A 12,632-nucleotide genomic window follows, 5' to 3' on the forward strand; every position below is an offset into this window, starting at 1 on the left:
CTGTCAAATTGAAATCCCTCCCAAACCACCATTGTGTTTTCCTATTTAAATCTAGAAAATGCAATTCAAGAATTGAATAGTAAAAGTGTCAGTGTGATGATCTTCTCAACACTGATAACTTGACCTCGAAAACAAATTCATTATTCTATGGAAGCAACTCATTTGACAGCTCACAAGATTTCAGATTTAAATTCCAAAAATAATGCTTCATTATAACATCTTTAAAGCCACCCTCTGTTCTCCCTGTTGGTGGTGTGATCAGAACTGTAAAGAAACTGGCATCGGTGAAATAAATAAGTTCATCCCTGCTGAAAGAGTGTATGATGTTTTCCTGACAGAGACATCTGGTATAAAAAGCGCTATTGAAAATAGCAATGCATTCCTGACAACTCCGAAATGACCTCAGGTGTTTAACTACACTGCTTCACCTGTTTTTGAAAAGACTTTGTAGTTACAGGGAAAATGCAGGAGGCTCAGATTTCAAAGGAAACACCTGTGTTACTGGGCAGACAGGCCTTGCCAGGTACTGAGAAAGTCGCATTACCTGGGGCAATGCACTTATTAGGGTCTCCTGGAAGTTAAGAGACAGGAGACAGAGTGGTATTTTACTTAAAATCCACTTTAAAGCCAGGCCTGAAAGTCTTAAAAATGCAGCAATCTAAAAATTGAGGGAATTGCCTCTTCATTGTATTAAAATTAAAATAATTCTTGAAATGGAAAATTAATAGGTAGATAAACTCACAAAATGATTAGTTAAACCTATTATTTTAATACCGGAGACACAGTGCACAGAATTCATGCATGGGTAGAGTCCCCAGGCCTGGCCAGTGATCAGGGCCACTGGGGGCCTTCGGGTTGCCTGCTGGGGCCTTCCTTTGTTCTGTCCCGCCTCCTGGTGGTCAGCACATGTCATAGCGGGTGGCCAAACTCCCAAGGGGGCAATTTGCATATATGCCTTTTATTATATAAGATTAAACAGACAGACTGCATGCATGATGTAGTGTAGGTTGTCCTTGTGAGGCAGCAGAGCCATTCATTTCACACGATCCTTACATTTCTATGGAACATCTGCTCATTCTTCCCATCTCACTCACTGCCAAGGCCCTCAGGAGCCTGGCCATAACTTACCTAGGCACGTATGCCCCACCTACTCCAACTTGGACTGCACCACAGCTGCCTCTCTGGCCCTTTAAAGAGCTTATAAAACACTGGGAGGTCTTTTTAAAATGAGATTCTGATGTGGTAGACCAGGAGATAAATCCAAGCCACGCTGTTAGTAAGACCAGGAATTAGGACCCAACACTGCATAACTGCGCCTTGAGGAGGTTCTCAATGTCTTGGCATTGAGTCCATCAGAGATTTCCCCCTAAAGCAGTTAGTCAACAGAGCGGCAAACCTCATGTGGCTCGCGAGCAGCAGTTCGCAGACCATGCTCTAAAGCACATGTGTCAAACACAAGGCCCGCGGGCCAAATCCAGCCCGCCAGGCCTTGCAATGTGGCCCGCACCGCGCTGTCATCACTGCACTCCGCTGTCAGTTTATGACATTGTCAGTTTATGACTGTTCAGTAAACTATTCGGCCCGCGATTTAGGCTGGATTTTAGATTTTGGCCCCTTCTCTGATTGAGTTTGACACCCCTACTCTAAAGGAACAGTTCTTTCTTTTCCCTCCTTGCCTCTTCAGTGACTTAAACTTTATCCTTTCACCAAAGTCCTACTCGCATTCTCTCTCCTCTTGGAAGTCATTCCAATGACAATACCCCATTTATCTCACCCCATTCTGAGCCTTCTTAATCACACACTTTACAGATTACTAGACAGATCTGTATCCAAGGCGTGGGGTCTTAATACAGAAACCCTTCAATAGCTGAACTTGGATTATTTCTGTAAATGCTATATCTTTGTGTTGACTTCAGAGCTATGATGTCTTCATTTCGTTTCTTGTCATTTAAGATAAAAGTAGTTAGTTAATTCTCAAGACTATGTTTGGATGCTTGAGGAGATGCAGCATTTAAAGAAATTCTTTAGCAATTGAGAAAGTACCATCTATCAGTTCTTTACACATGGACTCAATTTATAAAAAGGAACACCTGTATTTTAGTTTATTGATAGCCTCTTAATTTTAGAGAGATTCAAGACTGAACTGAAAGTCAAACCCAGAAAAATATATGAAAGGAAAGATAAACTCTCATAATAAATGACTCTATAGTATCTACTTATGCATTAGTTTATATCTGAATATCAAAATAATAATAACCTGGGTGTTGAAAGTAAATAAAATATTAATTGCTTTTATTTAATATAAATTTCTAATTTTCAAAAATAAAAAGAGATGGATTAGCAAATGAAAAACTTCTTGAAGAAGTTAATACAAGAAACGGTTTATGGACACATAGAAACTGAAACCTACAATTTAACACTATAACCGCAATTTAAACCAAAGGCTAATATTAAAACGAACAAACATGAACATGTATATGTTTACAGACTTTTAGTGAAACGGTATATTAAGTTTGCTCATTGTGCCTATATTGAGAAACCTAAACTAGATCTTCACTAATAATTCTTGCCTCAAGAATGATAAATCATTATGCTTCCAAACAGTCACTGGGAGCTGCGTAAGCCCTACATCTTCCTGTCTCCCCAAGCTGCCAGGAAGCTCAAAGCTAGTTTGATACCCATAGCACTTTCACTCGGTTTTCTTCAACTGTGGGCTCGTGAGGCAGAGGTGGTTCCAACTCCTTTCCTCTCTTAAAATCGGCTGGCAAAATGGGTATCGAGTAACCAGGTGATTCCTGGAATCTCTCTAATCTCGAAGTCACTATAAACTGAAAGATCAAGATTTGTTTGATTCCCAACAAATCAGAATGGAAACTCCCGCTGGTTTTTAAAAACTGCAGCTAGGGTTTGGGTGGATTTAGACCTGCACCTGACCAAGTCAATTTCATTCTTGAGTCCTCCCAACATCTCCTTGAATTTTCTGAGACTGATGTGATTACAAAGGGGTTTTAGGGTGTGTTCACACTCTGGACACTTCTCACCACCCACTTCTAGCCACCCCATCCCTAGCCACCACCAGCTGTTAGATGGATTACTGCAATAGCAAGTATCCTGTTCGCACCTTTGCCCCACCTCCCACCACCAGACGTCAATTCTCAACAAAACCTGAGTGATTCTGAGTGAGATTATATATCTGTCTGTTCAAATAGCTTAAATGTCTCCTCATCACCCAGACTGAAAGCGAGCCTTTACCCAGGTCTGTTTCTGCCCTCCTACTTAGACCTCTGGCCTGGTTTCCTACCTCTCACACACCCTCCCACTTGCTGAGTGTGCAGATTCAAAGTCTTTCACTCCTATTCCAGGCAGGAAGGACATTTTGTTGTGTGTTACTGGGCTCTAGACAGTGCCTGGCAGATGGCAAATTCCTAATACCTGGAAGGAATAAGGAGCAGTAACAATTTCAACATTTTGTGGCATTTTTCAGGCTCTGGGTGTTGGACTCTTCTGTTAAACCACTTCCCTCCTGCCTTGATTGCTAAGACCCTAGATTTGCTGCTTACATTTAATCTTTAATCTATCAGAACTCCAGGGTAAGTAAATAGTAAATTCAATAGAATGTCACTTTCTTCCCACAGGTATTGCCATCTACAGTACAACATTCAAAAAGAAAAATACATTAATTTGAAAGTGTTAGTGTCTTAAAAAAAATTTTAAAACAACTATCTATTCAAATTAAGGTTTTGTGAACTTTCAATTCTGTAGACCAAGATACTTAACACATAACTTTACTGTATCTAAACAGTATCATTAGATGGGTTATTGCAATAGCCGGTCTTCCTGTTAGGTGGATTGATATTATTAAAATAAAATTACCTTAGGAAAATTAGGTAACCTACTGCAAACAGAAATTTTTAAGCCTTAATAACTTTAAATAATGATAATATTCTTTGAAACCAGAAAGGCATTTCATGTTCAAGACATGTAAATTATCTACGCTAATAAAAGAGTAAGATGTAAATTGACCATACCATTGTGATGCCCACCAGCCAAACAGGAGTATGCAAATTAACCCAACAAAGATGGCAGGTTAATTTGCAAATGTAAGCGCCGAGCGGCTGGGGGCAGGGCGGGATAGTTGCATCATTGCCATGGTGTGGACACTCCGGGCCTCTGGGCAGCATGGGAAGGCAGAAAGGTGGCTCTGGCCAAAGCGAAGGCGGTGCCAGCAGCCAGGGGAAGGAAGGCCCATTCTTGCATGAATCTTCATGCATCAGGCCTCAAGTCCTATATAATAAAAGGCTAATATGCAAATCGATCAAACTGCACGACTGGTTGCTATAACACGCACTGACCACAGGGGGAGTGCCGCTCAGCCAGAAGCCTGGCTCATGGCTGGTGAGCACAGAGGCGGTGACGGGAACCTCTCATCTCCACAGCAGTGCTAGGGTCTAAGCCATCAGTGGGACATTCCGCACAGGCTTCCTGGTTGCGAGAGGCACAGGCCAGGCTGAGGGACACCCCCATTCCCCCGTGCATGAATTTTGTGCACTAGGCCTCTAGTATCATATAAGAATAGGTGCAGATATTTTTGAAATGATTGAATTTTTTTAAATTACCAGGCAAGCTGAGACCGGTTTGGCTCAGTGGACAGAGGGTCAGCCTGGGGACTGAAAGGTCCCAGGTTCGATTCCGGTCAAGGGCATGTGCCTTGGTTGCAGGCACATCCCCAATGGAGGGTGTGCAAGAGGCAGCTGATCGATGATTCTCTCTCATCGATGTTTCTAACTCTCTGTCCCTGTCTCTTCTTCTCTGTAAAAAATCCATAAAAATATATTTAAAATAAATAAAATAAAATTACCAAGCATGTGCCAGTGTACAGGGAGAAAATGGTCTTTTTAGAAATCGGGGCAATAAAACCTTAATTGCAGTGAATTCCTGTCACTTTTAGCAAGATAAGAAATGTGTAAACACTGAGCTTTATTTACCTACATGAGTCCTGAGGCCATCATTTCTTTGTCTGCATTTATTCTGAATATCGGTCTCTAGAGGCAAATGCGGTCAGCGGACAGGAATTCCACAAGAACAGAGAAACTCACAAGCTAAGAACACTTTTTCAGGCTGAAGTTCAGGCTATGGACAGTCAAAAATAGGACAAAACTCAGACTAGCATCACCCTGTTCAGCAAACAAGGATGTCCCACGTTCAGTTTCTGGAATTATCTGTTGGACTGAAGCCCAGAAGAAGAGACTAGAATTCCACATTTAAGCATGGCCTTAGGGAGAATGTCGGTGGCGAGCAGGCACCAAGCCACCGACATGCCCCAGGGGCCACTGGCTGGTTGGCTCAGAGCCTCCTCCGCTGCCTGGCACAGGAGGGGTGCCCGGCTGCATTGTTCCGTCTTTGGAAATGTGTGTTCCAAGTCTCACCCATGGGTCGGGAAGAGCAAGCAGGCACAGCCATCCACCCTCCCCGCACACCTACCAATGTTCTCTAAAATACCTGGAGATAGTTCGAACAGGGAAAAATGGCGCATATCACTGGCCCCTGTGTCTTTTTTTAGGTAAAGTGTCCCGGTTGCTGAAGCACATTCTAGACTTTGGTACATTTTGTAATACGGTGAACTATTTAGTTGATTTTAGTCAGCTATGTTAAAAATTTAGCCATCTATGTTAAAAATTTGTAGCAAGAGGTACCCATTAATTCATTATATTATTTAAATCCCAGAACTTTGGGAAATTTTTTCTATAATCTCAGTGGCTCTGGATTACTGGTCAGTTTACAGTACAGTGTGAATGTTTTTTAAAGTAGGAAAAAACCCTGCATTATTTGAAGCATTTACTCAACTTCATCTCTCGTGTTTCCAAATTCCAGGCAGGTCAGTATCTCTAGTGTTGGTGACTGCCTACCTTACACACCTTTTCTTATTTCAATCCTTCTTACCTATCCTCCATATGTATCTCATATATAATCCCATTGTTCCATCCACTCCTTTATTCAACGCTTATTTACTGAGCATTCAACAATATTTAATCAACCAATATTTATGGAGTACTTCTTCTATGCTTCAGGCCCGGGTTTATAAAGAGAAATAAGGCACAATCCTTACCTTTCTAGGAATTCAAAGTCTTGGAAAAGAAAAAGAACATGTAAATATTTAATTGCAACAACATGTTAATACTAAGTAGGTTTGAATAACGTCTTTTAGGAGCACAGAAGGAGTGGGCTTGGGCAGTCGTCGGCAAACTCATTAGTCAGAGCCAAATATCAACAGTACAACGATTGACATTTCTTTTGAAAGCCAATTTTTTTAAACTTAAACTTCTAATGCCACTTCTTCAAAACAGACTTGCCCAGGCCATGGTATTTTGTGGAAGAGCCACACTCAAAGGGCCAAAGAGCCGCGTGTGGCTCTCGAGCTGCAGTTTGCCAACCACGTGGCTAGGGAATGGGTGCACCAGAGAACGTCTTATAGAAAGATGCTTGTACTTGGTCTTGAGGAAGAGTTGGGGAGCAGACAGGAAGCACAGGCATTCTGGGTACACAGGAAACTGAGCAAAGAGGCACAGAGCACCGCCCCTTTAAGAACAGTGAGTAGTTCAATGTGAACACAGATTCAAATATACGCAAGGGAGTTGAGGGTCGGGGGCATATTGGATTGACCACGCCTCCTTATCTAAGCTCATCAGCCTGGACTTGAACTGTGAGCAGCAGAGAGCTAACACAAGTTTTGTGCAGCCGAGTAACCACCCGAGATTCATTTGAGAAAACAGAGATTTAGTAACAGGGAGGAAGGGGGAGTAAAGTAGAAAGAAAGTAGGAATGGACTGGTATAGTCTGCTGGCTGGGAGCCATGGTTGCTAATCTTGGGGTGAGCAAAGCTTAGGATGCAACAGAAGAGAAGGATTCAAAAGACATTTCTGAGACAGAATCTACAGAATTGGCTGGAATTGTGCATTGATGCTTGTGTGTGTATATGGAGTGGAAGTGGGTGGAGAGCAGGCAGGAGTTGAGGATGCACCCGATTTTCTGGGTGCTGCTGTTATTGTTTGCTTAGAGAGGACTGGGCAGGTGTCAGTGAGAGAGAATCCAGGGAGCGGAGTGGGAGGACAAGCAGGGGGGAGGGGGGATAAAGGGTAAGAGATGAGCATTTTCTTTTTGGACAGCTTAGCTTGAAGAAACTGTTGTGTAATATTACACAGCGATGACCCAGGCAATAGAAAATAGGAAAATGCATCTCACAGAAGATGGCTGGATGGAGATCTAGACTATGGAGCCATCAATATTTGGATGACATTTATAATTGAAGGAGTAGATAAGGTCCCAAAGGTACGGAGAAGGCCTAGCGAGAAGACTTGGAGAGCAAAGGGTTAAGAGATGAGCGGAAACAAGAAATGTGATTAAAAAAAAACAACAACAACAACAACAACAACCACAGAAAAATAAAAGAACAAAAAGCTGGGGTCTTACAACCCATGGAAAGGTTTGAAGAAAGAGAATATGCTCAACAGTTCAAATGTGTTCCCTCACTCCAGCCTGTGTGATTTATATCCTTACAGCAATGTCACCAGCGAGGAAAGCAAAGCCCAGGATGGTTGCTGATTGTCAGAGTACACATACCAGGAGGCAGCACAGATGACAGGTGGACCTGCTGCTGCTATCTAAGTCCAAAGACAGTTTGCTTTCCCTCTACAGTCCATTGCCTCTTCAACAACAGCTTCATTTGATAACCTGAAAGCTCCAGTTTCTCATTTTACCCTAAACTAAATGTGGGTAATCTCTCTCCTTAGGATCACTGGTTTCCATAATCAATAACTCACTCTCCCTTCCTGATTCTGCCACCAGTCTGTCATCAGTCTAACTGCTTCCGTTCCGGACAACCAGCCTGCCAACTACCCACCTCTCATTCCTCATCCTCTACTTCTACCTGAGATATGCCCTCCACCCTTTGCCACAGGGGATGGTGGTCCCGGACATCTTCCCCCCTCATTAGCCCTCACCGCGGGGAATATCCCATTAGTGTGTGCTCCCTTGGCAGCGTTCTGTACACAGACAGAGAGTGTGGTTCTCTCTGCTTACTTGAAATTTTCCAACTGTGTCTATTCTTCTCAATCAGCTTATAAGCTCTTCAAATGAAGATGTGGTTTCCCGGAGACAATTTTTAACCCCAATAATTAAATGAGCATAAGAGCAGGGTTATGTTAATAGGTGTGAATGTGGCTTGGCTGCCACAGGTTCGAGGACAAAGAATAGACCCAAATAAGCACCAAATGTAAATAAGGTAACTGGCTATTCCAACTGTTAATGTCATGTGACCTATAGAGTAAAAGTGGGGGCATTTAGCACAGAGAATTGCAGATTTTACAGGTAACAGCTCTTCAGCAGGCATTCATTTTTTTTTTCTTAGAATAAATTCCCCTTAAAAGAACTCTTAGAAAATCAATTGAAGGACTTGTATGCATGCATATAAGCATAACCAATGGACGCAAGACACTGGGGGTGGGTGGGGTGAGGGCATTTGTGGTGGGGGGGGGGGGGGGAAGGGAGGCAGGAGAAGGTCAATGGGGAAAAAAATGAGACATATGTACTACTATTTGTAATACTTTAAACAATAAAAAAATTTCTTCGAATAAATTATGTTTTCACAAGGTTGATAAACATCTGGACTTATTATGTAATACACACATGAACAGTATTTCAAATAAAGTAATATTGTTCTTTTATCCTCCCCTTAAATGTGTATTCCAGAAAATGTGGGTCAGCGTTACAGTTGGGCACTGAACTCCCAGCAGCCCAGCTCCCTGCCAAGTCACAGTTCCCTCCCTGGCTGGTTTCTGAATCTACATTTCAAGGATAGAATGAAACCAGTGAGACTCACAGGCAAGTCGGATAAACAGCCCAAACCAGACACCATACAATAGACAGTTATTTTCTTTGGAAGTCAGACATCAGAACGAAGCACAGAACTGCTTTCATTATTTCCATTTTACTTGAAACACACATAAATATTCTCAGATTGTTTTTGTGGGTTTGAACTCCCAACTTCTTCCTTATTTTAAATAAGAAGCAACAGAACCCTCCTCCACGTGGAATAAGCCTACGGTGGCCGCCTTAGGAAGACCACATACTTAGCTCTTTCTGTTTGAAAGCTCACAGAGGAAGAAGTCGTGGAGTTTGTTTACTTTGGACAAACACAGTTAGAAATGCGAGACATTACTGATGTCATTTCCTGCAAAGAATTTTGTAAAGAGATAACAATTTCCTCAGATATTCTATTTAAACAGTATGTGGAGACATAAAATTAGGTAACAGTATATGTTTTATTAACACCTCATGAGACCTTGCAATATGCCTGATACTGAGTTAATTTTATTTATTTATTTTTTATATGTTATTGATTTTTTACAGAGAGGAAGAGAGAGGGATAGAGAGTTAGAAACATTGATGAGAGAGAATCATCAATCAGCTGCCTCTTGCACACCCCCTCCTGGGGATGTGCCCGCAGCCAAGGTAGATGCCCTTGACCGGAATGGAACCTGGGACCTTTCAATCCACAGGCCGATGCTCTATCCACTGAGCCAAACCGGTTTTGGCCTGAGTTAATTTTAAGTAAGTTATCTCATTCAACACTCACAACAGCCTTCAGAAGTGAGTACACATGCTAGGTAGATATAAGGAAATGGAAGGAGAGTTGTCCACAGCCTCAAAGCTAAAGGGTATATATAAGGGCCAGAATTTAAACCCAGACAGCCTGGTTGCTGGGGCCCAATTCTTAATCTCCGCTGAGTTCTTTAGGGTAAAATAACCTCCCAGTGAAAGCTAAAATAACATAATGCCATATTTTGTAATGGGTAATGTAAACTTTGAAGTCCCATGTTTAGTGGGAGTTATCCATCAAATGAATGAAAATGCAGGAAAAAAACAGAAAAAGGAGAATGCACTGAAATTAACTGTACCCTGCAATGTATCCCAGGAGAAATGTTATCTCAATAGTCATTAAATAAATTTGCCATCACCAACGGTTATTTATTATCAGTCTTTGATGGTGCATTCCTAATTCATGCAAGGAGTATAAGAGGTTTTTGAATTTTTTTCCTAAAATTTTAGGATATAAAGTGGTATTATTAATGACTTACATGCTAGTAGTCTTAAAACAATAATGTGGTTCCCCAATTTGTTAGGTCACATATTTTTATTTAATCCTTTGCCCAGGCTGATTTTGACACTTCAAAGTTCACAAATAAATCCAGAAGAACAAAACAGCCATCACCATGCACTCAACATAAATCCACCACAAAAATGTAGCCTTTATAATAGGTCATTACATATTTGTAAGAAATAAGGGCCCATTTGAAAAAAAAGTTAAACATACATACACACACATTCATATATACATATTTTGGGGCAAAAGTAATTTGACAGTTTAAGTATGCAAAACACAGAGTTTATTCTTGTGTTATTATTTATTAATTATGGTTTTATTTTCCATATGGACAACTGCAAACCTACTTTTGCCCCAGACTGTATAATCAGCAACCCACAACATTTCTTCAAATGATCGGTCCCTGATTTTTCAGATCCACCACTCATACGAATGTTCCATTGGTTAAGAATTAGAAAGTAATTGTCCTACTAAGTCACTTAAAAGCAAATACACCAGCTGCTCGCATTTTCAGAATCGGAATGTTCCTGGTAAGAGAAGTATTTAGAGAGCTCAGTAGAAGCACTGACATCTCATGTATTTAATTCTACTCTGAAATCCTAAAAGCTCTTAGAATGAAATGAACACTAATAGAAGAATACGGCCAAGACCGGTGTGGCTTAATGGATAGAGTGTCGGCTTGGGGACTGAAAGGTCCTGGGTTCGATTCCGATCAAGGGCATGTACCTTGGTTGTGGGCATATCCCCAGTAGGGGGTGTGCAAGAGGCAGCTGATCGATGTCTATATCTCATCGATGTTTCTAACTCTCTATCTCTCTCCCTTCCTCTCTGTACAAAATCAATAAAAATATTTAAAAAAAAAAAAAAAAAAAAAAAGAATACGCATAGGAAGATACTCTCGAAGAAAATCGTTTGTGGGTTTTCGTTTGTTTGTTTTTTGTCATACAGGACAAATGGTAAAAGATTAAATAGTAGCACGAAGGCATTTAACCAAGCGGGTTGAAAGCATAACAATAAAAAAACCACATTTCTTTGTACATACCATCAGAAAAATGTCCTTACCATATACTCCATGTTAGACGCTGTTGGGTACACCTGACTTCGTAATTTGTTATGGAGGTCCAAGATACTCTGCATGTCATTGTCTGTGATGGCCCTTTTCCCTCTGTGCTTGGCCGTCCACCACTCACCATCCTCATCCAGGTACTTTTCCAAAAGTTTTTCCAACAAAGTGGCGTTAGGCACGACCATGGCTGGGATTGCTTTAGCCATGAATAGCAGCACTGTGGTCACTCTGAGCCACTCCCACGCGGTGCACTTCATAATGAATGATCTCAGGGTTTCCCTGGGAAAATCTCCAATTCAGGCTCCTCCAGGACTTTGGGCTATAATGATATGCAGAGTGATTAACATGAAAACCTAGGCACATATTCATCTTCTAGTAATAAAAGTAAAACTGTTGCAAAGGGTGTGCACCAGTTTGATTTCTCTCTATATGCCAACGAATGGACATGCACTTTTGAAACAACTAATCCCACCCATTTTTCCTCCAAAGAACTTAACACAATGAAATGTATTGTTTCCCAAAAACAGACAATACATTTTCCAAAAAAATAGCAAAAGTAGCCAAAAAGAGTCAAAACTAGAAAATAATTTCTGAGTCACAAGGTTCCACATAGCTATCATTACACAGCCAGCCTGCAAAGGGCATTGCCTATCTAGAATGTGTTATATCCCTGTAAACCATGTTTCTCTGTGTTCTGAGGCTTTACTTTGATCCCAGAGACCTAGCTACAGTTCACAATCAGAAAATTTTATTGATATTTTACAGAGAGGAAGGGAGAGGGATAGAGAGCTACAAACATTGATGAGAGAAACACTGACCAGCTGCCTCCTGCACACCCCGCACCGGGGATATGCCCCCACCAAGGCACATGCCCCTGACCTGAATGGAACCCGGGACACCTCAGCCCGCAGGCCGACGCTCTATCCACTGAGCCAAACCGGTTTCGGCGAGGTGGCTATTTTAAAAGGAACACAGAAAGGTATCCACACCTATGTCCCCGAGGACAATCAGAGGGCCCAGCGAACGCACGCGAATGCATGATTCGGTCCCTGGAGGAAGCCTCCTGAGACTCAGACGCCGGCCAAGAAGACCTCCATCACTATTTCCTGGAAGTGTGCCTACCACCCTGCGGCCCCCATCCGATGGACACAATCCACGGGCAGCATCAGAGCGTCCGCGGCCACGCGCCCCAGGCGCACGGCTCTCCGGCCCCGGAGACCAGCGCGCGCCGGGAGGAGGGGGTGAAATTCAGTCTCTCCCAAGCACCAGCGCCCCGAAGTCTGCATCGCAGCTGCTCCCCGGCTGCCCGCCCACCCTCGGGTCTGCTCTGCAAGTTGGTTGTATTGAAAAGCAGAGATTAGGAAGAAGAGGAGGATGCGTGGCGCCGGGGCGATGCGCTTTGGAAAC

General features: G+C 42.3%; 1 protein-coding gene and 1 long non-coding RNA gene across 3 annotated transcripts in view; one reads left to right on the forward strand and one right to left on the reverse strand.

The window, feature by feature from the left end:
- Positions 1 to 12,632, forward strand: part of LOC311612207 — a 794,730-nt gene that overhangs the window by 403,907 nt on the left and 378,191 nt on the right. The gene's annotated exons all lie outside the window — the stretch shown is intronic.
- Positions 1 to 12,632, reverse strand: part of CRISPLD1 (cysteine rich secretory protein LCCL domain containing 1) — a 40,107-nt gene that overhangs the window by 27,388 nt on the left and 87 nt on the right. Inside the window, exon 2 of the mRNA XM_084865010.1 lies at positions 11,222 to 11,544. Coding sequence (XP_084721136.1) covers positions 11,222 to 11,482 — 261 coding nt within the window. The 5' untranslated portion in view covers positions 11,483 to 11,544. The remainder of the gene's footprint in view (positions 1 to 11,221; positions 11,545 to 12,632) is intronic.

The sequence above is a fragment of the Pipistrellus hanaki genome, assembly GCF_964339955.1.
Source record: "Pipistrellus hanaki genome assembly, chromosome: 17".
NCBI classification, from domain to species: domain Eukaryota; kingdom Metazoa; phylum Chordata; class Mammalia; order Chiroptera; family Vespertilionidae; genus Pipistrellus; species Pipistrellus hanaki.